This window comes from Puma concolor, chromosome B4 (assembly GCF_028749965.1).
Source record: "Puma concolor isolate L17-30 chromosome B4, mPumCon1.1.hap2, whole genome shotgun sequence".
Lineage (NCBI taxonomy): Eukaryota > Metazoa > Chordata > Mammalia > Carnivora > Felidae > Puma > Puma concolor.
This window is the reverse complement of record NC_141673.1, coordinates 105157068-105181075: the sequence shown is the minus strand read 5'-3', so window position 1 is coordinate 105181075 and position 24008 is coordinate 105157068. Positions and strand designations below refer to the sequence as shown.

At 48.3% G+C, this 24008-nt stretch overlaps 2 protein-coding genes and 1 long non-coding RNA gene across 7 annotated transcripts; 1 reads left to right on the top strand and 2 right to left on the bottom strand.

The window, feature by feature from the left end:
* Window positions 1–77: 77 nt before the first annotated feature.
* Window positions 78–10456, top strand: LOC147579391 (uncharacterized). Of its 2 annotated transcripts, none has more exons than XR_015253879.1 (6): window positions 78–177; window positions 3318–3436; window positions 4764–4825; window positions 5270–5502; window positions 9100–9775; window positions 10210–10456. It is a non-coding gene; the product is annotated as an uncharacterized LOC147579391 (long non-coding RNA). The 2 variants fall into 2 exon arrangements; XR_015253880.1 differs by having other exon boundaries at window positions 89–177; window positions 3321–3436.
* TEX52 (testis expressed 52) lies at window positions 5701–11621 on the bottom strand. The gene is made up of 3 exons (XM_025930862.2): window positions 11208–11621; window positions 9608–10158; window positions 5701–6166 (listed from the first exon to the last, which is right to left on the bottom strand). Exons 1-3 carry the CDS (start codon window positions 11340–11342, stop codon window positions 5872–5874), a joined length of 981 nt encoding a protein of 326 aa, XP_025786647.1. The 5' UTR covers window positions 11343–11621; the 3' UTR covers window positions 5701–5871.
* Window positions 11622–11933: 312 nt separating this feature from the next.
* FOXM1 (forkhead box M1) lies at window positions 11934–23953 on the bottom strand. 4 transcript variants are annotated; one of them, XM_086714311.1, is made up of 9 exons: window positions 23786–23950; window positions 21190–21738; window positions 20449–20594; window positions 19157–19348; window positions 18136–18264; window positions 17416–17460; window positions 16702–16774; window positions 16379–16554; window positions 11934–13956 (listed from the first exon to the last, which is right to left on the bottom strand). In XM_086714311.1, exons 2-9 carry the CDS (start codon window positions 21689–21691, stop codon window positions 12931–12933), a joined length of 2289 nt encoding a protein of 762 aa, XP_086570437.1. In that variant the 5' UTR covers window positions 21692–21738; window positions 23786–23950; the 3' UTR covers window positions 11934–12930. The 4 variants fall into 4 exon arrangements, with proteins under 4 accessions (XP_086570437.1, XP_086570439.1, XP_086570441.1 ...); XM_086714313.1 differs by having other exon boundaries at window positions 16702–16771; window positions 23786–23948; XM_086714315.1 differs by lacking the exon at window positions 19157–19348 and having other exon boundaries at window positions 23786–23953.
* Window positions 23954–24008: the final 55 nt, after the last annotated feature.

Below are 24008 nucleotides of genomic sequence, written 5' to 3'. Positions count from 1 at the left end.
CATTTATAATGTCAGGTTGTGGTAAATGCTGAACAAAACTAGAGCAGGATGAGAGGAGAGAGAGTGATGGGGGTAGGGTGGTGGGTGGATGACACTGTGCCGAGATGAGAACAAGGTGAAGGCTGTGCACATACCTGGAGGAAGGGTGTCTCAGACAGAGAACTTAGAATATTGCAGGTAAGATAAGGTAGGCTGAGACAGTGCTTGTCCCCACATACACCCCAGACAGGGTAGATTTACACCTGTCCATCCTTTCTGTCCAGCCTGGCTCCTCTGGTGACCAGTCACTTGCACCAAGAAGACTGACTGAGGTATGGAGCATTGTCTCCTGCCATGGAGAGAATAGAGCTACCTTGTCTACCCCAGGATGAACCCTTTTCCTTGCCCTGCTTGGCGCAGTGCTCTTCCCATTTGGGTTGACTAGCCGCCAAACCCCAAGTCCAACAGACCTGAGGAAGTTGGGATTCCCTCTACTGAAAGAGAACCCAGAACACTGCTGTGTGGGTTCTAAGAACAGCCAGAGGGTGATGGGTCTTTGTATTTCTGGCAATGAGGAAGGCTGAGAGGGGCTCCTAAGTTAAGGCTTTCTTGACTTTTACCCTCAGAGGCTCTCAGGTCTCTAGAGAACTTTCTGCCTTCAGATAAAACCAGATCACACCTTATACTTGCCATTGGGTGTCAGACAACCCTTAGCAAGTCTAGATTTGTGCTGACCAATATAGCAGTCACCAGCTACATACAGTTATTGAGCACTTGAGGTGTGGTTAGGCTGAAGAGAGCTTTGCTGTAAGTGTAAAATATACACCAGATTTTGAAAACAGTACAACAATGTGAAATATCTCAACTATTTTTACATGGATTACATTATTTTATATTCATAATATTTCAGATCTATTGTATTAAATAAAATATAGTACATTATAAAAATCAACTTCACTGGTTTATTTTTACCTTTTTTAATATGGCAACTAACAAATTTAAAGTTACATATACCGGTCTATTATATTTCTATTGGATGGCACTGGCCCAAATAGATTCACAGCTGGTTCCTTGAACCTGATCTAATCTATGCCAGCAACTCTCCACTGACTCAGGAAGTTCTTTATATCTAATCTAAATCCCTGTACCTATATTCAGAATCCCTGCCTTCCTGTCCAAGCCTTAGTAGAGATGGAGATGAACTGGTTCCCACCTTCCTTGTGATACACTTTCATGCCTCTGAATATCTTTATACCTCTTCTTGTAACCTTTTTTCTTCAAGGCTGACTAGTACCAATTCTTATCTCTGATGGTAGGGATGGGGAGGAGAGCTCATTTGGCACAGTGAAATCACCCAGACATTGCTCTGCCACATAAGGAAATTCCCAGAATATTCTTCATAGAATGGGTTATTCAGAGCTAGACAAACAGCTCCCTTGAGCCCGTGGAAGGTTAAAGGCAGCCAGTTCTATTTCAGTCTTTATCCTCTGGCCCTGTCAGATCTGCTGAGGACAGGAATGAAGCTGTTTTCCAGAATTCTCCTGTCCAGCAAAGGTCCCAGGAGATCATACCAGTTTTGAAATGTATCACCCTACCTCCACCCCAAAAACTACCAGGCTAAGACATTAGTTGAATGCATTGGGCAGCAGGACTCCAGTGGACACAGGAGGAAACATGTTGTTATTACCCCATCTACGCAGGTGATGAGACACCAGAACAGCCTGTCGAGTTCCCCACCTGAATTTTTCAGCCGCAGAATCCAACTAATGCCCTAGGGGATCATTCAAAACCCTATTCTACTCATCCCCTCTTTCCTTTGCACGCATAGGATTTATTTGCCAACTCTTCTCACCGCGGGGGTCTTTGTCAAAATCTGGATCCTGCAAATAACCTCAGAGAATCTGACCAAGCTGCCCAAAGCCACCAAATATTCTGGACCTCTGAGCTTCAGAGACTCCTGTTTTGCCTTTCCTCTGGCTTCAATATTTCTCTTCCTCCCTCTTGTGTTTATCTGCTTCCTTTCTTGCTTCCATTTCCCTCCATTTCCCCCTTCCTCCTTGCCTAAGCTTTGGGCCTGCCCTTGGCACCCCTAGACATGACCTCCATTTCCTAGTGACATTCATGCTAACGAAGTCAGCGACTATTCTCTAAGAACCATATATGATACCTAGTGTCAGTGTTCAGTGGACATCCAGTGGGAGTGATGGTGGGCCGAGGGGAGCGACCCAGCAAAACCTTTGCCTCTGAACAATGGCAAGATGCAATAGCATTAGCTTACAAGCATGGAGGCATTTGTGAGGTTCTGTCCTGGGACCTACAGAGTGTGTGTTGGCTTGAGACTACCATGAGATGGGGAACTGTATGAGTGGCCACAGAAAACCACTAAATATGATAAATAGGAAGAAGCAATTATTTACATTGTAAATAAATATATATATGTGGTTCAGCAGACAGTACAAATAGGAGAGGGCTTGGAGGTGGAAGAGAAGCAAGAAGACAAAGGGCTTGGAGTAAGCAAGTCAGTGATGAGTAGAAATGACAGGGAAGAGGGCCCTAAGGAAGGTGGGAAGTGAATCTGGGGAAGCCTGGAGAGAGGATGTCTGATGTGTCACATTGGGGAGCAGCAATGGGGCTTTTTGAGGGATGGCAATTAGACAGGACAACACTGGCAGAGAGCCAGATGAAGAATGAAGACTGAAGACCATGGTTGGCAAAACCCCTGCATCTCCTTCAGGGGTTCCCAGTCCCTCCAGCACTCACTGACCCCCAACCATCCCTCAGGCCCTGGTAACTCAGGGACCTGAACTGGCCTTGGCCATCCAGCTCATGAGACTATACCTGGCTTACGGATAAGGTGGTTGAGGAAGGGGAGGTGTTGACCCGGAAGCGGCTCTGAGGCCTCCATGCTGGGTGAGATTAATCAGTTTCCATGAGGCTGGTGGCATTCAGCAGGTCTTAAGGTGTCCCATGGGGTTGGTGATATGTCGAGGGAGGGATGCTCACCCTGCTTCCCGTCAAAAGTTGTGGTAGGACAGTAGATATCTAAGGCAGGTCTGGGTTACAGGAATCCCCCACTCCACCCCAACAGAGGCTTTCGAGGATGCCATATTTATTAGTGAATGCGGGGTTGGGGGATGAGGGATGTTCATGGTTGCCAGCAGGTTGAGCTGGGGCTTGCCTTGGAAGAGACCCCAGGACCAGGAGGGTGTATGGATGCTATCATTGTCCCTCAGATCTCCACGGCCCACTGCATCAGGAATTTCCAGGGTGTTGCTTCTGCAGTTTAGGGTGGCCAGTGGACAAGAAGGCCTCTGATAATGCTGTGGTCTCCCTGCCAGCAGGAAAAAGACTGCTATCCAGAGAACAGAGCAAACAGCTGGTGGGAAGGGTGGAAGTCCTTCTGACATGAGGCTAGCAACCTCTTGAGTGGTCTTGGTCGGCCAAGGCAGGAGTCTGTGTAAGTGCACCTTACCATTCTGTTTTCCTGCACCTTCCAGGCCAGGGGGTAGGCAGCCTTCTCTGAAGAACGCCAATGGCCTACTTCCTCCCACCCCCCAAACCTTCATACCAACCTTCTAAGTTTCCCCAGGGCCTTTCATTGTGGAGGTGACAAAATCCATGCATCATGGGCAGAAGTAGAATAACGGAAGAGAGGCTGGATGAGAAAACAAGCCCCCGAGTCCTAGCAACCAGCCTCCTTTCTACTGCCAGGAGGGGCAGGGACTCCTTGGCTTTGTGGCCCCGAGCAAGTCACTTGCCCATGGGCCTCGGTTGGCCACCTAAACACTGAGGGGATTCGACTTGTGTCCTCATGGCCTGCCCAGCTCTGACATGTTAGGATCCTAGGTGAGGGGACCCCCTGCTTTCCACCATTATTCCTAACCCAGAGTGGGGAGAATGGGCACATTCCCAGAGCTCTGGCAAGCCCCTGGAGTACTGAGAGAATTCTCCTTCACCCTTTGGCTCTGGTCGCCCCCACCCATCCCCCATACATATCAGGGGGAGAAGTGTTAAGGAGAAGAACTATTAATAGAACTTTAGATTTGGAACTAGAAGAAAATTTGGAAACTCACTATATCACACCCTACTTATTGTAATCATTTTAATTTTATTTTTAATATTTATTTACTTTTGAGAGAGAGAGAGAAAGAGAGAGAGAGAGTACAAGTGGGGGAGGGGCAGAGATAGAGGGAGACACAGAATCAGAAGCAGGCTCCAGGCTCTAAGCTGTCAGCACAGAACCCGACACGGGGCTCTAACTCACAGGAGCTGTGAGATCATGACCTGAGCAGAAGTCGGACGCTTAACCGACTGAGCCACCCAGGCTCCCTGAGCAATTACCATTTTTAAAGTATACAATCCAGTGGCATTTTGTTCATTTGTGATGTTGCGCAACCACCACTTCTATTTAGTTCTGAAATATTTTCACCACCCTAAAAGAAAACCCTGTACCCACTGAGCAGTCAGTCCCCATTTCCCCCACCCCCAGCACTTGGCAATTTACCTTCTGTCTTTATGGATTTGCCGATTCTAGATATTTCATGTAAATAGAATCATACCATATACAGCTTTTTGTGTCTGGCTCCTTTCCCTCAGTGTGATATTGTCGAGGTTCATCTACACTGTAGCAGGTATGAGTACTTCATTCCTTTTTATGACTGTATAATAGCCCATCCATTGTTTTCATCCCATGAGTAATGATTGGTTGATAACTTCGTTTATGGAGGGCCTCCAATGTTCAGACACTTCGCGGGTACTTCACTTATTTTATTTATTCCCCTTAGTTGTACCCTCGTAACTCCCACTGTGCCGAGGAAGAAACTGAAAGCCTGAGGTCATATAGCTGGTCAGTGGTTAAACCAGGGCAAGAACCCTGGTGGGGTTTTGATACCCGGGTACCTAGGGGGCTCGAGAAAAGTGGGTGAGAGGGCAGTGGCCAGCAGGCTAGGAGAATCCCAGCCAAGGAAGACGACCAACTTGGGGTGTCACAGGGGCAAGAGGAGGTGAGGTAGGCCCCCACCATACAACTTCTCCCCTTCCAGCCACCTCCCCGCTGCCCCTTCTACTGGGTTTCCCATACCCAATCTCCACCCCAGCTGGGGTTAGCACATTTCTGACCAACCCGATTTGCCTGTCTCTACTCTAGGCCTTTTGTCTCTGGCCCCCCATGACAAAAGCTGAGGCATTTGGGGTCAACCACAACATAGGCCCAAGGCCCTGACATTATGCTCTGGGGTGACTACTATTTTGCCTTGAATCTCCATTTTGTTGTACTCTTGTTCCTCCACAGAGACCTGGTCAGCCTTCCTCAGACCTGACTTTTCCATCTTCCAGCACCAGCCTTGGCCTGACCTCTGCTCCCCCAGACCCTGCATGGGAACTGCAACCCAGCAGAGTTGCTTCTGGTCTCTGTCCAACATTAAAATGGTCTAGGGAGGTGTGGAATTGAGGTTATTTTGTCTAAGAAGCTTCCTGTACCTTGACCAATCCCAGTTTTGTTCCAAATGGATTATGGGAGTAAAGGTAATTTCTTATTCACATTTCTTACAGTGCCTTTCCCCCCACCCCAACACACACACACACACACACACACACACACACACACACACACCTTCTTCCTCCCCACTCCTCATTCTGTCCCTAAAAACTGTATCCTCCTCTGCTCTCTCTGCTCTACCTGATTCAATCCTCCCACCTGCTATGAGAGCATCCTCCAAGGAAGACAGATAATCATTTAGAGTTTAAGTAGAGTCTCTAGAAGCCTGGGGGACAGAGGTGGCCTGAAGCTGGAGGGATGGTGCAGAGGTTCTGTTCTGCAGAAGCTTCTTGTTGAAGGTGCATTGGTTGAGAACGCTGTAGCCCACAGTGGTCCCTGCCCAGCTGGAGGCTTTTCTAGCTCTGTCCAGGTCTTCTCTTGGTCTTCCTCACTAAGGTTTTACCAGGTTGTGCCTTGGAAAGTTGATAGAGGGACAAGGCAACCCGGTTCTCTATCAGGGTTTGGTAATTCCTCAGGAGGTCCTGGCTCAGAGGTGCACTAGGCAGGAAGGCCAGTTTTAGCGCCTTCTCCTGGTAATGAGGCAGAGGGTTTGGGCAGGGCCAGCCCCTGGCGAAATCATTGGGAAGTGGGTTGGGCATGAGCTGGAGGCCTCCAGGCTCAAACCTTCCACCAGCTGAGATGTGCCGGTACGTGTTGGGGGAAAGGGGTGTGGAGAGAACAAAGAGGTCAAAAGAGGGATGCAGCCATGGTGGAAGGAGTAAGAAGGAAAAGTTTGATGCTTTTTTCATAGCTTACTCAAAGTTTATTTTCACAATGCTACAAAGGTAAGCCCCCAAATTTATAATTCTTCATGTTCCTCTTGAAAAAAAATTTTTTTTAAAAGCCTTAGTATTAAATATCAAATCATGCTTAAAAATTCTATGGACTTGGGAAGCCTGGCTGGCTCAGCCGGTAGAGCATCCGACTTTTGATCTCAGGGTTGTGAGTTCGAGCCTTACACTGGATGTAGAGAATACTTTTAAAAATTCTGTAGGCTTTTTAAAAAATCTGAATCATTTCAACTTATGACAATGATAAAATGCTAACCAATCATGATCCCAAACTGAAATCATTCAAAATAAGAAAGAATCATCATTGGGATCCTGTTAGATTTTTGATGGTGGCAAAGGGTGACCAACTGTTGTCATTGATGTGAGTGCCACAAGAAAATAATGCATTTGTATTCTGAAAGTATATTTGTCGTGCGCATCCTGAGACTGAGGTATAAAGCCATGTTTTGCCAATATGTTTCTATTAAGCTAACACAAGCTAACGAATGATCAGGTTGTAGGGAATCACTTCTGTCTCTCCTCCTGATTGGATATTGGCCTATCCAGATAGCATGCACCCTGTGTGTGTGTTTGGTGTTAAGATGGTGAAATTATGTTGTTTAGATGGTCAGTCTCCTATCCTTTTTACATATTGTATCTCATTATCCAGATTTTGTCTTTCAGTCCCACTTCCTCTGCTAACACAGTGCCAGCAGGAAGAAGAGAGAATGAAACACAAGGGCCCCTTCTCATCTGGTGAACTTGATGAGGTCTCAGAGCCCTTCCTGCTCTGACCTGCTGCCATATGACACCTGATCTGATGGCTCCCTCTTCTACAGGCCTGTAGTGTTAGGTTCAACCGAGAGAAATGGACCTTTTAAAAAACATAGTTGAATAGTGGCAAATTTCCTGTTTCAACATGCTTTGCACCTCGTCCAGTAGATGTCCTCCTGTTTACTGTCTTTGGTTTACATCAGACATTCTCAGGCCCGGCTGCACATTAGAATCACTCCTAGGAGCCTTTTGCAAATTCCGGTGCTCAAGCTGCACACCCCCCAGGCCAAGTAAATTAGAATCTCATGGGTGGGTCTCACACATTTTTTTAAAAGACCCAGGTGATTGTATGTACCATCAACCAGAGTTGATGTATGTATAAATGGGTTTATGTATATGTACAAATGTTCTATTTATGTATAAATGTTTTATTTCTCAACATCATGGGTTTATGTATAAATGTTCTATTTCTCAGCAATATCATGAGTTTATGTATAAATGTTCTATTTCTCACCAATATCATGGACTTCTTGAAGCTTAGACCTGTCTGAAGTCCTTTCTGGGTCTCTCATGTTCAAAATGTGCTTGGTCGCTGATCTAGAGACATTTTTAACTATATTTTAATGCCTTAGAGAACTGCTCGAAAGGAATAACAGGACTGGATGGGCCTTTCTTACCACCATCCTGTCTGGTTCCCACCTGGTGAATTTGTACACATTCTTCAAGGTCCACGTAGCTCAGGTACCACGTCCTCCGTGAACAGCAAAACCTTGCCTGGGACTCTTTCATTCCTGGCTCCAGGGACTGGGCCTCCAGCAGCAAACAGAGGGAAACAAGGATCCTTCTCTCATGGGGACAGTGTACTAATGACACGATTTACTGAGCCCCCTTCTCTACACCAGGCACTGTGCCTTTTTGTCTTCTAACAACCCTGCAAGGTACCAGGTACATCTCCAATCCAGACTTGAGGAAGTCAGGCTTAAAGAAAGTCAAGTTTCTTTGTTGTATAGTAAGTTTGGGATTGAGCTGGGGAGACTGCAACCTAAGATGTGTTTGGCTCTTGAACCCACAAGGCTTCCACCATCACACACAGGTTTCCTGTTTGCTGAGCATTGTGCTAAGCTCTTTATATGGATAATTGTATTTCTCTTATGCTGTCTTTATAGAACATTATATCACATCAGGAGTAGCTGTGAACTTGTTTGATTCCCCAGGTAGACAGGAGGGGAAGTGGAGCACAGAGGTTAAGAACACAGTTCTGAAACTGAGCTCTCTAGGTTCCAATCCCAGCTCTGCCACTTACTGGCCATATGAACTTGGGCGAAATAAGTGACCTTTCCGTTTCAGATGCCCCCTCTGTAAAATGGAGTTGATAGTAATAGTTTCTATCTGGGGTAGTGGGAGGGTATAAGTAATATAACTCAAGTGATTAGAACATCTGGCGCTATTATTTCACTGAAGTTTATTTTTATTTTTTGAGGAGTGATCTAAGTCTTATCACCTTTGTATCCCTAGTGTTAGCACATACTAGCAACCAATAATCTGTACTGCGAGGGCTGCAGAGAGAAGCCAAGGTCCTGAATAATCTTCTCTCAAAATCACCAACTGTTGGCATTAAAAAAAAAAATCAAAAATCTCCACAGCCTCCCCTCCAACCCTTTAGTGCTTCTGTTAATGCCCTTGGGATTGGAATTTGAGATATTCTGTCCTTATTCCCCACCCCATTTCCTGACTCTTATCCCCTTGACTAGACTGGAGATTTGTGTGTGCTCCCACAGTGGCAGGGAGGGAGGGCTGTTGGGTACTCCAGTAACTCCTTCCACACTGCTGTCTCTTCTCAGACCAGTCAATCCTCTACCCCCTTCTTTCTACCTTTCTGAGGGCTTCCTACCCTTCCAGCCTTTACCTGGTTTCCCCACAAAGCCTTCCTGGGGGAATGCTCCAGCCCACAGCACCCCCTCCTTCTTCTGAATTTCTGTAGTAACATGTTTTTTTGTATAGTGCTCTCATATATTCATTACCCATTTTCTCTTCACCGAGGTTGGAAGACATGGTGTTTACTGTCCCCATTTTATCAAGGATGGAATTGAGTCTGGAAAAACGAAACAATTTGCCTAGTCTGGACTTTAACCTAAACCTCTGACTCCAGATCTCAGGACTTTCCACTAGTAATTGATGTTCTTACCACACTCTCTATCCGTGTCACATTTTGGGCACGTAGCACGCGTGGGCTTGAATGGTCAGCTGCCTTTCCATGCATGTAGGTAGGTCTCTGCCTTTCATAAGCTCCCTGTAGGAAGGGACTGGATGACATCTCTCTGTACTGCCAGGGCCTAGCAGGTGTTAAGCACCTAGTTGTATCCCCTGCATTCTAGTTAAACGGTTAAGCCTCTCCCCTGGCTGTCCCCTCTCTTGCTCCCAACACCTTCCTTCCAGCTACACTCAGAACAGAGTTTAGTTGTCAGATGCCCAAAGGCGTGAAGGTCAGAGTACCAAGGTAGGCGTCATCAGAAAACAGGAATCAGAGAGAGGAAGGAGCTCCTCTTACTTCTTGAACTTCTTCGAGGGCAGGATGTTGCCCTTGGCGTCGAGGGGAGGTGCCCTTGCTTCACTCCTCAGCTTGAGTTTCTCCAGCTCCCTCAGTTCCTGCACCGTCCTGACGGTCACCTGGTTCTTCCTGTTGTCGTCCGCGAAGATGGGAGTACAGCAGGTGAAGGTCAGAAAGCTGTTGGGACCCATCCAGGAGGGAGGAGGGATGGGAGGCTCCGCTGGGGGGCGGCCATGGGCCCCGGAGTCCGTCAGCCAGCGCCACACGTTGCTGTCGTAGGGCCTGTCGGGCCTGGTGGGAAAGGTGGCTGGCAAACGGCCCACATCGAGCCACGTGTGAAAGCCCCACGTGTGCGGCGCCGCGTCCTTCCAAGGGCAGATCAGTCGGCGGCGCACCTCGGATTTCGTTTCGGTGCAAGGCGGCGGCTTCAGGGCCAGCCGGTGGTAGGCCTGCCGGGTGAAGCCGGGCCACTCCCCGGGCTCACTGGGGAGGAGGAACTCACGCCGGGCCAGCGGTTGGTGGGTCAGGAGGGGCTCTCGGGCGTGGGCCATCTAGGGAGAGACAAAAGGGTGCCGGGGGGACCGCTCGGCCTCTCTTTTCAGGAGCAGCCGCAGAGACAAGTTGCCGGCCTCCTCGGACCCCGGACTCTCATCAGGACACGGTGGCCTGGCCGGAACCCTTCTCTCCGCGCCTGCCCTGCCGTCAGAAGTTATGTCCGCTCTGTAGGATTCCTCAGCTTTCGCTCTCTCTCCGTCTGTTGGGTTTTGATTTCCCTCCTCTCCACTCTTTACTCCACATCCTCCGCGCTCTGGCTCTCCCGCGCCCCTGCCTGGAGCTGGTGATCCTAAGCCTGAGGATACTGAGGGGTGGGGGTGGGGATGGGGTGGGGGGGGTGGAGTGAGGGGTAGTGCCCATTACCGGGCAACGCGCATAGAAGGAAAAGCTTTCTCGGGAGAATGCAGCCCAGGTGCTCTTCTCTCCCGGACTTGACCTGTTACTGTCATTGGTGCATTTCCCTCACTTCTCATCCAAATGCAAGCAAGTATGGAAAACATCTAGAAGGCTGCCTCCTTCCCTTTTCTGTGTCCCACCTCCCGTGAAATAAACAGTAGCAAATATGTATTGACACTGTGGTAAATACATCTACAACTCAGTTAACCCTATAACCCTGTGAGCAAGCGTTGTTACTGTCCTATCTCAAAGATGCAAAAAGCAAGACACAATGAGGGCAAATAGCTCACCCAAGTGGCAGAGCTGGGACTTGAGCCATCTGTCTGCACTGCTTATCACATATGCTCTTCTAAAGTGCTTCTCCCTCCTTTCCACCCTAGGACTTTATTGATCCTAAAAGCTCACCTGTCTCTTGGGCCCACTCCTCTGTCATTTCCACAGCATCACCCTAGTAGGTGTATTAACCAGGCACCTCCTTTCCTCTGTTCTGAGCTCTGTGTTCACAGTAGTACAGGATTAAGAGAGGAAGTAAGTGGAGAGCTCTGGGCCAATCTACTGACCAGAGGAAAGTATGGCCCATCCCAGGGGGAGGCCTTAGTCCAGCAGGGTGCAAACAGATAGGCTGTGGAGATGGGGCCCCACCTCCTACCTGCAAGAAAGGTTCTTGGACATGGAGTGGATTATTCCGCCCTCTGGGTTGTCTCTGTGGGCTACTGGCCATTCCTCTTCTGGGCCTGACTGCCAGGAGGAGCAGCTTGGTAAGGGAAGACTTTCCTGGCAGCATTGTTTGCTGTTGGGGTTGCTATGGTGATGTTTCTTGGATGGTGTCGCAGGAGGAGGCCCTTACCTCTCCCTGGGAGCACTCATCAGTCCCCTGGGCCCTGGCTGCCTTTCAGGCGAGACAGGCATGGGATAGGACTCCTAAGTTTTGACTGCAAAAGATGGTAACCAGAGGGGCTTCTGGGAAGGGCTTGCCTAGAAGGGCAGGAAGAGAAAAGAAGCAGAGCCGGCTGACCTGGATTAGGGTGGAGGTGGCCATGAGGCATCTAAAACTGTGCTCATCCTTCCCTAATCCTGCAGGAGGGGATGGTCCTGCCCCTCTGCAGGCCTTTCCCTTACAGGGATCTCTAAAAGGCCTAAGTTAACCATCAGTTTCAGGGGTTCTAAAGAGAAAGCTGGCAGTTTCTGTGCTAAAAATGTGTGCCTGTGCAGTGTGGGAGGCAGTCCAGGCCAAAGCCCTTAGCACTCTCCTTCACCTGCTTCTTCTCAGCTTCAGGCCTTACCTCTTCTTTGTCACCACCATGTCCAATATTTCTCACATTCTTCTCCAACCCCTCCTTACGCCTCAGGGACCAGACACTGATGCACCAGAGACCACACTTCCACCCTGGATTTTATTGAGTTATGGTAGTGTTCTTGAGCTGGCTCACATGCATGTGGTCAGCTGGGGCCTAGGGTGGCTCTTTGCAAAGCTGAGGTGTGAGTGAGCTAAGGAAGCTAGGCAGGGCAGGATAGGGCCCTTTTAGTCTTCTCAAGCCTTGGGCCAAGTTCTTGGCAATGCTAGTCTCTCTGGCGTGATTAGGGATATTATCAGAGAAACATCTCTTGGGAGCACATCTGGACACCCATTCTTTGCTTCAGATGCATCCATTCCCCCACCCCCAATTCAACTCTTGACCCATTAGACCTTTTAACCTTTTACCAGGATTTCTTTGTGCAGGAAAGCTGACTTGGAAATGTGGGAAGGTGGGAGGGAGGGGCAATAAGAGGGACCCTAGGAAGCAGATCTGCTTGTCTGGGTGCCTACAGTAAAGAGCCCTTGAGGCAAGTACCCCAGGCCTGGAAGAAACCATGCACTGCAGGTCCTCCCTTCTCTGGGAATTAAAAGCAAGGAACAGAAGCAAACTGAAACCCCTTGTCACTTTACCCACCTTCTGGCAGTCTCTAGATAATGATCTAAGGAAATAAGCTTATATTTATAATTAGAGGTTAATTTGGAGAATATACACTATTTACAAGGAGCAAGGAAGGTGGGGGACTGCTGGGCACAGGCACAGTTTGGGGGGGGTTCCTAATCTCTTTCATCCTTTCTTTTGCTGTTCTCACCCTTCAGCTCCTAGCAGGGAGAGTGAGGAGTCAGATTTTCTTGGGGAGCATCAGGTGGCCCAGGGACCAGTCACCAGGCCCTCGCGGCTTGCAGAGGGCCCAGTGGCGGCCACGGCGGGACATCTGCCTTGGCATAAGCAGGCAAAGTGGAGCTAGAGGAGCTGACAGTCCCTGCCTGCTGTCCTCACTCAGAGGGCTTGGATGGCCCAGGTGCACGAGCTCCTGGAAGTGCGGAGGGCTTGGGCAGCAAGGGTAAGGTCAGGCCTCTACCGCAGCTCGGGAATGAACTGAGCCCAGTTGATGCTGTCAGGGCCCAGAGGGTCCTCCTCCAGGCCAGGGAAGCTGATGTCCAGGAGGACCTTGCTGAGGCTGTCATTCATTGTGTCCAGAACCAGGCCTTCCGTCAGAGAACGGTTGGCTGAAAGGCTGGCAACCTGTGACCTGGGGGAGCCCGGCTTGGGGACTTCCATATCTGAGGGGGAAGGGCTGCTGAAGGGGTCAGAGGTGAGGTCAAAGGGCTCTGAATTGAGGAGCTCTCGGGGTGAGTCAAAGAGTGGGATACTTTTCAGCGGGGTGGTGCTAAAATCCGTTAGCCCCAGGGAATCAGGCAGGGGGCCAAAGGCAGCCTGGGGGGCTTGTACCGGACTGAAATCCAGGCCCCCTACTTTGGCTGGGGGTGTGAGCCTCCAGGATTCAGGGGTCACGGGGAGGGCAGACTTGCTCGGGGTGGAGGAGATGGGCGGTGTCTCCTTAATGGGTGTCTTAAAGGGTCCTCCCTCTTCCTGGCAGGAGCCAAGCCGGGAGGTGGGCTCGGAGGACACTGCGGGCAAAGTGAGCTCTGTGGCTCGCTGGGAAGCCCCGGGGCCCTCGGAGAAGAGTAGCTCAGGCTCATCCAGACAGGGAGGCAGGAGGTGCTGTTTTCTGCGAGACCGACTCATCTCCCGTCCCTCCCTGCGTTTGATCACGAGCATTTCCGAGACACATCGGGCTGGGGACTTGAGCCCGCTGTAGGACTTCTTGGGCCTCGGGGTGGGAGAGTGGGACGAACCCTCCCAGGAGTGCGACAGTTCCTCTTTGACAGATGGGCATGGTGAAGGCCACTCCTCCAAGGGCGGGCTCTCTACTTTGATGGGTCTCCCCAAGAGTGGCATTTCCTCCCCGGGCTGGATTTCTTCCTCCTTGATGGACTGAACTGGAAGCAGAGGAGACAGCCTTTCTCCAAGCAGGAATTTGTCCTCTTGCACAGGCCCTGCGGTGGGCAGAGGGGCCACCCCATCATCAGCTAGCAGCACCTGCAAGCGAAGCAGGGATACGGTGAGACAGAGCTCTCCAGGCCTTGAGATTCAACCTGGTCACCAGGCGGGACACAAGATCCTGGCTAAAGCAAGCCACATGCTGGTGCTGTTCCTCTTTTTTGTCTTTTTAAACTTTTACAGACTATTAAATAGGAGAATATAGGATGAAGGCGGTGGTTCAATTCCGGGGAGTAAAAGTGCATTTAATATGGTGCTGGTATAATTAGTACCCATCGGAGAGAAAATAAAATTGGATGCCTGTTTCATACCATGTACAAAGACTTAAACAGAAGAAGTAAAACCATACAAATCCTGAAAGAGAATCTAGGAGACTACATGTACAATCTGAGGGTGGGTGCGACCTTCTTAAGCAAGACTGGAAACCCAGAAGCTGTAAAAGAGAAGAGAGACATATTTGACTACATAAAAACTTAAAATCTTACTGTGGCAAGAGATTCCATAAACAAAGAAACAAACAACAGAAGTAAAAGAAGTATCTTCAGCATAAAAGCCTGAAGTTAGTATTTTAATAACAAAGAATTTTCACATATTATCAAAACCCCATAGAAAGATGGGCCAAGCCCATAAATAAGTATCTGATAGAGAACAATTCCAAGTGACCCAACATAATAAGAAGGTACTCACACTTACCGATAAGCAACAAAAGATAAAATGAAACAAGGAGATATCATTTATATATAGCAGATGGGCAAATATTTAAAAGACTATACCGACTGCTGGCAAAGATATAGGTCTTGTCATATATTGCTGGTAGAAATGTAAAATACTGTATATGATTTTGGAAACCAATATCTAGCAAATATTTAATAAAATTGGTAACACGTTTCCACTCAGGAATTTTGTGCCTGGTTTTCTATCCCATGGAAATACAAGCACTTGTAAGAAAGATACTTGCAAAGATATTTACTGCAGTGTTGTTCATAGGGCAAAAAAAAAAAACTAGAAGCAAAATGTACCCATAAAAGCGGAATGGCTGGAAAATTTTTGGCATAGCCACACAGTGGAATGTTAGGTGGCCATTAAAAAACAATGAATTAGAGCCAATGCCAAGTGAATTGGAAGAATTTCCATGTGGCAGAAAAGTGCAACGAGGTCCCGTTTTTAATGTTCTGCGTGTTGTATGTGCCTATATAAAATGGCTATGGCAAGATGTATGTATAGTACACTAAGAGCACGGATAAATTATAAAAGCAAGCATACTAAATTGTCAACGGGGGGGATGTCAGCAGGGGGGATGTGGGTGAAGAAAAAAAGACTGCATTAAAACAAGAACAGTATATGTGCTACAGTCATATGGATACATTTAGGTAAAATGACTTATGGTAGTATGTATAATTTTATGTATATTTAAAAAGTATTTTTTAAATAAAAAAAAATAGGGGCACCTGTGTGGCTCAGTTGGTGGAGTCTGACTCTTGATTTCAGGTCAGCTCACGATCTCACGGTTTGTGAGATCAAGCCCTGAGTCAGGCTCCACGCTGACAGCACAGAGCCTGCTTGGGATCCTCAGTCTCCCTCTCTCTCTGTTCCTCCCACGCTCGCACATGCATTCTCTCTCTCTCTCTCTCTCTCAAAATAAAGTTAAAAAAAATAAAAAAACAAAAACAAAACTAAAGCAAAGCCAAGTCTCTCTGAACTCCAGAGCCCATGCTGTTGCCATCTCAGTGGAGGAGGCAGGGAGGGCCTTTTCTTCTGCTCTATTAAAGGAGAGCTCTTGCTCACAAATCCTTCTCTATGTCCACACTTGATAGCCCATCAAGATATGGCTCCTCACCTTCTCCTCAAGCTAGACCACTGATGCTCAGCCAGGGGCCATATCTGCACTCTTCCGCTCCCTATGGGATATTTGGCAATGTCCAGACACATTTTAGTGGGGAGAGACACGGGGTGCTGCTAAAGATCCCTCAGCACACAGGACCACGCCTGTCCACCCCCAACAAAGAATGATCCATCCCTAAATGTCAATAGTACCAAGGATGAAAACCTGACCCAATCACTCTGCTGTTACTAGGTATAAACTGGCATCTCCTGCCTCCATGGCACTGCCAATTAGAATGCTCTTGCTACACCTGTTTATCCAAATGTACGTCTTTCTAAAACCTACTTCCTGTGTGAACTCTTCCTTACCCATCCCAGCCCATCTATCATCATCCCCCTGGTCTGTATTCTTATAAACTCATTAGGTATTCATGGGTCTTCTGACACCACTCATATTGTAATCCAAGTTCTTTTTTAGCTCTTCTAATGCTCTTGAATTTTCCTTTGTATTTATGCCTTGTCTACCCATATAGATTTACAAACTTCTCAAGGAACACTTAGCAGAGTGCTTTGCAAACTAGAGGTCCAACACTTTTAATTGACTGCGGTCTCTCCTTGGAGAAAAACCGAAGCCACTCACCTTGGGGGCAATACGGACCCGCTTGCTATGGCGGGCAAGCTCTGAGCTCATGAGTGAAGCTGCCAGGGGCAATGGCACCTTTACTGAGGGCTGCAACACCAGCGACTGGTTCACCGGGAACTGGATAGGTACCAGGTATGAGCTGACCCGTGGCAGCAGTGGTTTCATCTTCCGCCCTAAGAGGAAACAGGGGAGATCAGGAGCAGGGGTCCAGGGATAAACCCCTTCTCAATCCCAGGAGCTTTGCTCTCCTTCTCTGGGCTCAGACTCAAAACACGCCCCCAGAGCAAGGACTAGCCTGATGCCCACTCTCCCATACTAACGTGCGCCCAGTGGGAGTTCAGTTTTGATGGTCACGTTCCGGCGGAGCTCAGGATTGGGTCGTTTCTGCTGCTGCTTGTGGCAGATGGGGAGAGAAAGAAACCTGGGTTAATAAGGCAGGGGGAGAAGGCAGGAGAACCCACCAGCTGCTCTGGGACTGTGCACCGAGCTAACCGATGGCCCAGAAAGAAAAGGCCGTCTGGGGCAGATGCAGGTGAGCACTGTCTCCAAAGCCTGGTTAGTGGGAAGAGGTGGACGGCACACAGATCTATGATGGCAGGACAGTCCTACCACCTCATCTGGGTGTCCTCACCACCCCCGGGGGATGCTAACGCGTGTTGTTCTAGGAGCGACAAAGAAAAGCTAGGTAGAAAAGGAAGAGAGAAAACTGCCACCTGCCAGGCCCATGCCATGCACTTGTGGTTGCCATCTCGCACGAAGCCCGTGGCATGTCCTGCTGCCACACCCCGCTCTGCTCAGTGAACCTTCGTCATGCCCAGAGCGTGGGGTGCGGGGAGGGGAGGGAAGTGGGCAGAAGCTGGTGGGGGAATGAGGTGGCAGTATAAATTTCCTTACTCCCAGAAGCTCAGGGGTGCTCTGCCTTCAGGGCTGGAAGTCACACAGCCCCAGGCTCCCTTCCCCTGTCCACTAAAGTCATGCTGAGCAGTGAAAGGAAAACAAGGCCAAGCCCCGAGCCAGGAGGAAAAGAATCTTACTGATTCCAAGTGCTCAGGCGATTGTGGAGACCCTGGGTCCAGTGGCTGGTGGCGGTCAGGCATTGTGGGAAAGAAATGAAATGAAGTTACCACCAGCGTGGCCAATCTGACCAGGTCGGGAAAAACAGCTATTTCTGTTTGATGCTGAGGGCCACCCGGGACAACTTCCCCTCCCAGGAGAACAGTTACAGCTGATAGCGGCCTTATGGGCACCCTGAAATCCCCAAACAATCATTTCTGAAAAGAGGTTCTGATGGCTCAATTTCTGGTCTCCAGGCTAAAGAAGGGCTCTTTTAAAATGGTTTTCCAGACTTTCTCTGTAAGAATCACCCAAGATGCCTGTTAAAAATATGTATTCCTGGCCCCGTTCCAGACCCACTGAGTCAGAAGCCCCCAGGGAGGGACCTGGGAAGCTGTATTTTTTTAACAGGTGGCAGGCAATTCTTATCTGCAAGGCAGTTAGGGAAACACTGCCCAGAGTAGTCCTCTGTTTGGATCAAAGCGGTCTCCTCCACGGCCTGGTCTGGCACAGAAGTGTGTCATTTGGTATCTGTCAACTGTACTGAATTCAGCTAGTTTTATACAGCTCATCTCTGGGCTGGCTGGCTTTTAACTCGGCCCTGGCCGGGTAAGATCATCACAAGGAGGACTTGTTTCCTTTTGAGATGGATATTATGATGACCAACTCTGGCCCTATTGAGATGAAGCCAGGACACTCACCTTAAATACCTGGTCCAATGTCAAATAGCGATTGGCACTGGGGTGGATAGTCCAAAAGGAGACTTTGCCATTGGCAGATGTCTCCCGAACAAACATGTCATGGAGAGAAAGGTTGTGGCGGATGGAATTCTGGAAGGAGAGAAAGGCAACTAGTTACCAGCTACTTCAGCTTCTGAATTATCACCTTTGATGTTTCCTGAGGCTGAAAGCAGCCTCAGGCCTCCCCGACTGTGGCCAGCAGGATCCTCATGATCTCGCCTATTGGCGACTCTCTCCCCTGCCGCTCCACACTGCAGAGCTGGCAAGCTGGGCCATCAAGCCATCAGTCCATAAAGCCATCAGCTGGTGATAAAGGAAAGAACTGGATGGCTGTCAGCAGCAAGGAAAGGGTACGGAGGCTATGAAGCAATCAGTAGCAAGATAGGTAAGTAAAGCAACTAAGAAACTAGGAAATTTCTTTGAGGTAAGACAGTGCAGTTAAGAATTCTACTGTGGAGGAAACAAAACAAAAAACCCTTGCTTGGAGTTGCCCACCTGTCAGAAAATCAACACTGTAGCTCTGACAGTGTGGAGTGAGCTACAGCAACTCCAAAGGACCTCAGTGTTCCCACAAGTACAATGAAGAGAAAGTCCCTGCCTTCTGGAGATGACATGTGACATTATAGGAGGTGAATCTCAGGTCACGAGGCTCAAAGACAGCATTTTTTCATTGCTACTTAGTCACTCCAGCTGCCTTTCAATGTAGCGCAAAAGTAGGCTTAGTGTTACACTGGAGAGACTCCATTTAGGTAGGGACCAATGAAGTGCTTTGCAGAGCTGTTGTTGACCATTTTTTGCCTGGATTCAGCAGGATCAAGTCACAGTCTAAAAGATGCAATTGTTTATAATTCCAGCTTCCTTTGCATTTAACTGCTTCCTCAGAGTACCAGACACAGAACTGCTGCACATCTGTGTAGACAAACTGCGGGGTCAGAGTGACCTTGACTTTGGTTGCTATGGGTTGTCATGGGTTGTTATGTACCTTCCAGCCTGGCTTGGCAATGTGCTTAAAATAGGGGAAGTGGTCCTCAATCCAAGTATAGATGTCTTTCAAGGTCATGCGTTTCCTCTCGGTGCTATTGATGGCGAACTGTATCATGGCCATGTAAGAATACGGTGGCCGCTCAGACACAGAGTCCTGCCAGGAAGTTGATGCTCCCGGGGGCTCCTCAACCTGAGGGTTATGAGAAGCCAAAGGCAAGGAGAAAAAGGAATGACATGGAAGAGTTCATAAGACCTCCCCGGGGCCCCTTAAGAACATTCCCTAGAGAAAACTTTAACCTGCAGAATTATACTAGAAACCAACTCATCTGAGACCACTATTCCATAGAATCAAATTTTAGGATTAGGAACGGTAGCGATGTCCCTAGACAATGTGGAGCCATTTCTCTGTCACTGTTCATTTTGTCGAATATACTGTCCAATAATAAGTGGAAGCCCAGTACCCATTTTTCAGACCTGGGGGGTCAGGAGACCAAGGTCTTCGTCTGCATTCTACTAATGTGATGTGAATAAAACTGTCTCTTTTCAGTGTTTCTATGAGAGACATATTCCCAAGAGCATGGGACAGACAAACGTCTGCAAAACACACATCTGGCTAAGTCTTAGGCAAAAAGCTGATCATTTACATTTTAAAAAATGGAGGTCTAACTTTAGAAAGTGCACAAGTTTGAAGCAAACAGCTGAGTTTTTACTTATGCACACATCCATGCAAATTTTCACTTTCATAAAGGTTGTTGAATGAATGATTTAAGGATGTATGCAACAGTGTGGTAACTGTGAAAAACAAGCCTGGGCCAAATCAAATTTGATTGCTGGGGAAGTATTTAAAATTCACACCTCAGTCACTTTATTTGCTATTTACTGTATCTTCTAATAAATCTATCTTGTTAAAAATGCTCCATTCCTTTCATGCTGTTGGGGGTGTCTCTTTAAAGTTCAAGTGGCTTTCCACACTAAGATCTCTTCATCATTTCGTGAATACCTACTAAGTACCTGCTAAGGGCAGAGTACTAAACTTTGTGTTAATGGAATACAGAGTGAGCCAGGGGAATCTGCCCTCAAGGAAATTTCAGAGACCGGGCAAAAAAAAAAAAAAAGATTCCAGGCAGAAAGGTAGGTAGCTCAAAAGTTATGTAGAATCACAGTAAGTGAAGTGCTAATACCGGAACCTGGAAATTCTCCTCCACAGGCCACTTGATCCATTTCCCTTCTTAGAAATTTCCTGCACTGGCCCTGACTTCCCTAGTGAGTGACAGAACTGTTCACCTTTACCTGACTCTGCTCCAGGTGACGATTCTCCTTTTCCTCCGTCTCTTGCTTGATGCTGCTGGAGCCCAGTCCATCAGAACTCACCTTTCTGAGCCACTGGATGTTGGTCAAGCTGTTGTCGAGAGTGCAGCCTGCTGCCTCACCGCCAGCTAGAGGGGAAACAATGCGAGATGCCACTTAGCTGCCCGGTCCACTGCCTGGCAGGCCCACTGAAATCGGTGGTTAGGGAGCAGCTCTCTAAGACCTCTACCCTTAGGGACAGGGAACACATGCTCAATCTAATGTGGCCCTCAGATACTCTGCCCCATTATGGATTTCAGGAGAAATTCAGGAGCATTGCTCCAGCTGCATTTCAGTGAGCCTTACGATCAGTCAAGGTAACCTTACAAAAGAGTTACTGGGTATTGGCACAAAGAAAGTCACTTTTCCTCCTCATGCTTCAGTTTTCTCCTTTATTAAAATGGAGAAAGATTCTTATTTCCTTATATGGTCAATGGGAAAGATAACTAGAAAAAATAAACATCCTTTTCTAATATGAAGAAAGTAGTAGAAATGCTAAATTATACTTGGGGCACTTTCGATGGCACCCAAAGGATCTGGGTCAAGGATTCGAGATGAAGAAAGACAAGACGTTCCCCTGGTTCAGGCTAGGTGCCTGTTAGGTATCAACGTGACGGACTGTGGTCCTTGCTACCAGAAAGGAAAGGCTGGGCTCCTCACTCCTTTGCCTTGCAGGCCACGTACCACAGCTCTCCCATCTCTGCCCAGGTAGGGCTCCAAGTGGTCTAGGTAGATTCACATCCCTAGTTGCAGGCTTTGGTCCCAGGGTCTCAGTGACCACTTCTGTCCTCCTGGGATCATTGCTGGTTTGGGCTTGAGGCTGGTGTCCTGAAGGGTGCGTGGGGGCTCCCCCAAAGCTGATGAGGATGAATTTGTTGGGCCCACTGCTGCCACTCTCTTTTCCTTTGGCGGTCAATGCTGTGATGATGCTCTGGATATTGGCATTATTAGGGATGGCCACCACTTGGGTGTTGGGCATGGTGGGGTGGTTAATAATCTTGATCCCAGCTGGAAACTTGCAAGAGTTGGAGTCTGCCGCCTCCTTGGAGGCCTGTGCTTGACCAGGCTCTTGCTGGGCAGGGGGCCTCTTAGGTTCCTCTCCTGATGTTTCACCTGGGGCATTCTGAACAGGAAGGGGCAGCCTCCGTCTTTTCAGAATCAGTGGCCGACGGGGGCTGGTTTTCATTATGAATCTGTGCTTTCACTCTCCATTGAGAATCACAAGTATAGACCCTGGAAAGTGCAAGGAACAGCAGGATGTCAGAGATTTGTTAGGCTGAGAAGGAGGTTCTGTTAGAGAAAGGCGTTTTCCTCTTTCCATGACGAGAAACATGAGCCCATGTGCCCAGGTTAATGATCTCTGGGCCTCATAAAGACCTCAGACAACGAGGAGATGAGTTGTATGACAAAACAAGGCTAAAACTGAAGCATTTCAAAAGGGGAAAGTGGGATTGGGTTGAATGTAGGTCAACATGGCCAAAAGTCTTCTGGAAGCTTAAGAATGTTTGGCTACAGAAACGAGTGGGACAGTTACAAAAATGTGGAAGTTCCTATCACTGCCTCCTATAATACAGATCACTTGTAGTGACTGTAGGGACAGGAATGCTGGAATAGGAGGACATTGGCAATTTTAGGAGTCCTGACAAAACTCTGCTCCCATAATCTATTTTAGGGTTGATAAAGCCGGTATATGTTTATAGCATCTTAATTATAAATAAAAGGATCAGTGCCCATACAGGAAAGGAGGGGAAGCGAAGGGAGGGGAGGGGAGGGGAGAGAAAGGCAGATTGTAATCTTGCTCTCATGCCATCACCTCCTTCACAAAATCTCAAGACGAAACTGCTCTATTCAAGGCCCATGGTGTTATTCATTTCCCAGGCCATTATCCTTGCATTTATAAAAAGTTCATCTTTCTTTCACAATTTACGATTTATTTATTTATTTATTTATTTATTTATTGTACTTTTATTTTTTATTGAGATAGAATTGACACATAACATATTAGTTTCAGGTGCACAACATAATGATTTGATATTTGTGTGTATTCTGAAATGATCACCACAGTAAGTCTAGTTAACATCCATCACCACACACAGTTACAATTTTTTTTTCTTGTGATGAGAAATTTTAAGGTCTACTCTCTTAGCAACTTTCAAATATACAATATAGTATTATTAAGTATATAATCACCATGTTGTACCAATTTACAAATTATTTATATAGTGACATTTTAGTACTTGCATGTGCTTATTCATATTTTAACTTTCTAAGCATGTTACTGTATTGCTTAATTTCTCTTCCAGAACTAAGACTATAATCCATTATCTCCTGACCGATAGAATGCGCTATCATCAATATGCTAAGGTGATTTTGCAATGTTAAGGAAAATAGATAGATACACAGGATACTCTGCTATCATGTACCATTGTGCAATCCTATTTAGAGGCACTTTGACAGAGGAATGGGTTGTTTTAGGACATCTATCTCCCTGAAAATGACTGTGACACCCCTATGACATTTGCTGTCTGCTTAGAGCTCATAGGCCCTCTCCGCTCTGCCCCCCTCCCTTTCCTTTATAACCAGGTTTCCTCTACTTTAAAATCTCAGTTTTACTTCTACCTCCTATCTCTTCAGGCCTCCCTCTCCCCCCTGCCAAACAGTAGATACTATTATTCCTTCCCCATCCCCAAAAGATATCTTCCTGGTCTAAGGCTTAATTTTGCCTCCTACTCTCTGACCAGTCTTTTCTTATCATTGCCAACACTTTATCTAACCTAGGGGACTTCCAGAGTGACCCCTCCGACACCACTGCCCATCCGGACCAGAGAAACCTTGCAGGTTCTCAGGATCCAGGAGAAGGGCCCTGGAAAAGGGTGGAGCGGAGGCAGTGTTGCTTAGTGGTGAGAGCGCCTGGGAGCAGGGGAGGGTGTGGACAGGTTTGTCTTTGACTTAATGCAGAATAAAGCCAGTCTTCATCCCAGCCAGTCTGCCTAGAAAGGTAGGCCACCCCAGCAGCCCTCTCAAGGTTGTGGGCAGGGTGCAGAGGTCAAACTTCCAGGGAAGGCCAAAAGGTGCTTTGAGAAAGGAGTGAGGACTAGGCCAGGAGGTTGGATGCAGAAAAAGTTTGCACCCTCTCTCAGCCCTGGTTTCCGTGTGGCCCCAAACCTCCACTCGGGTCGCGTGCCCTGCTACTAGACCCCCTGACCTCGGCGCCCGGGCCGGGTCTCCCTGCCTCTGCCCGGGCCGGGCCTCAGACTCCATTCCTCCGCCCCCCGCTCACCTCCCGACTGCAGCAGCCGCCGCTGCTGGGCTGTGGCTCCAAGGGCGGGCTCCGGGCTCCTCCAACCTGGGGGCCGAGCCAGGGGCCCGGACAGGGACTCGCGCCAGGCCGGCCGGGTCCCCGGCGGTGCGGGAGGGGTGGGGAATCCCGGGGGATCCCGGGAGGGGAGGGGTCCCGGGCCGGGGGGCCGGGGGTGGGGTCGGGCACCGGAGCTTTCAGTTTG

Coding starts and splice junctions, on each gene's coding strand:
- TEX52 (XM_025930862.2), bottom strand. CDS start 11,342: ATGCTGCCAGGAAAGTCTTCCCTTACCAAGCTGCTCCTCCTGGCAGTC. Junction 10,159..11,207: donor TCCAAGAACCTTTCTTGCAG/GTAGGAGGTGGG, acceptor GTCTCTCCCTAG/ATGGCCCACGCCCGAGAGCC. Junction 6,167..9,607: donor CCCTCGAAGAAGTTCAAGAA/GTAAGAGGAGCT, acceptor TTCCCCCAACAC/GTACCGGCACATCTCAGCTG.
- FOXM1 (XM_086714311.1), bottom strand. CDS start 21,691: ATGAAAACCAGCCCCCGTCGGCCACTGATTCTGAAAAGACGGAGGCTG. Junction 20,595..21,189: donor GCAGAGATGGGAGAGCTGTG/GTACGTGGCCTG, acceptor TTTCCCCTCTAG/CTGGCGGTGAGGCAGCAGGC. Junction 16,775..17,415: donor CGCCTGAGCACTTGGAATCA/GTAAGATTCTTT, acceptor ATCTGCCACAAG/CAGCAGCAGAAACGACCCAA.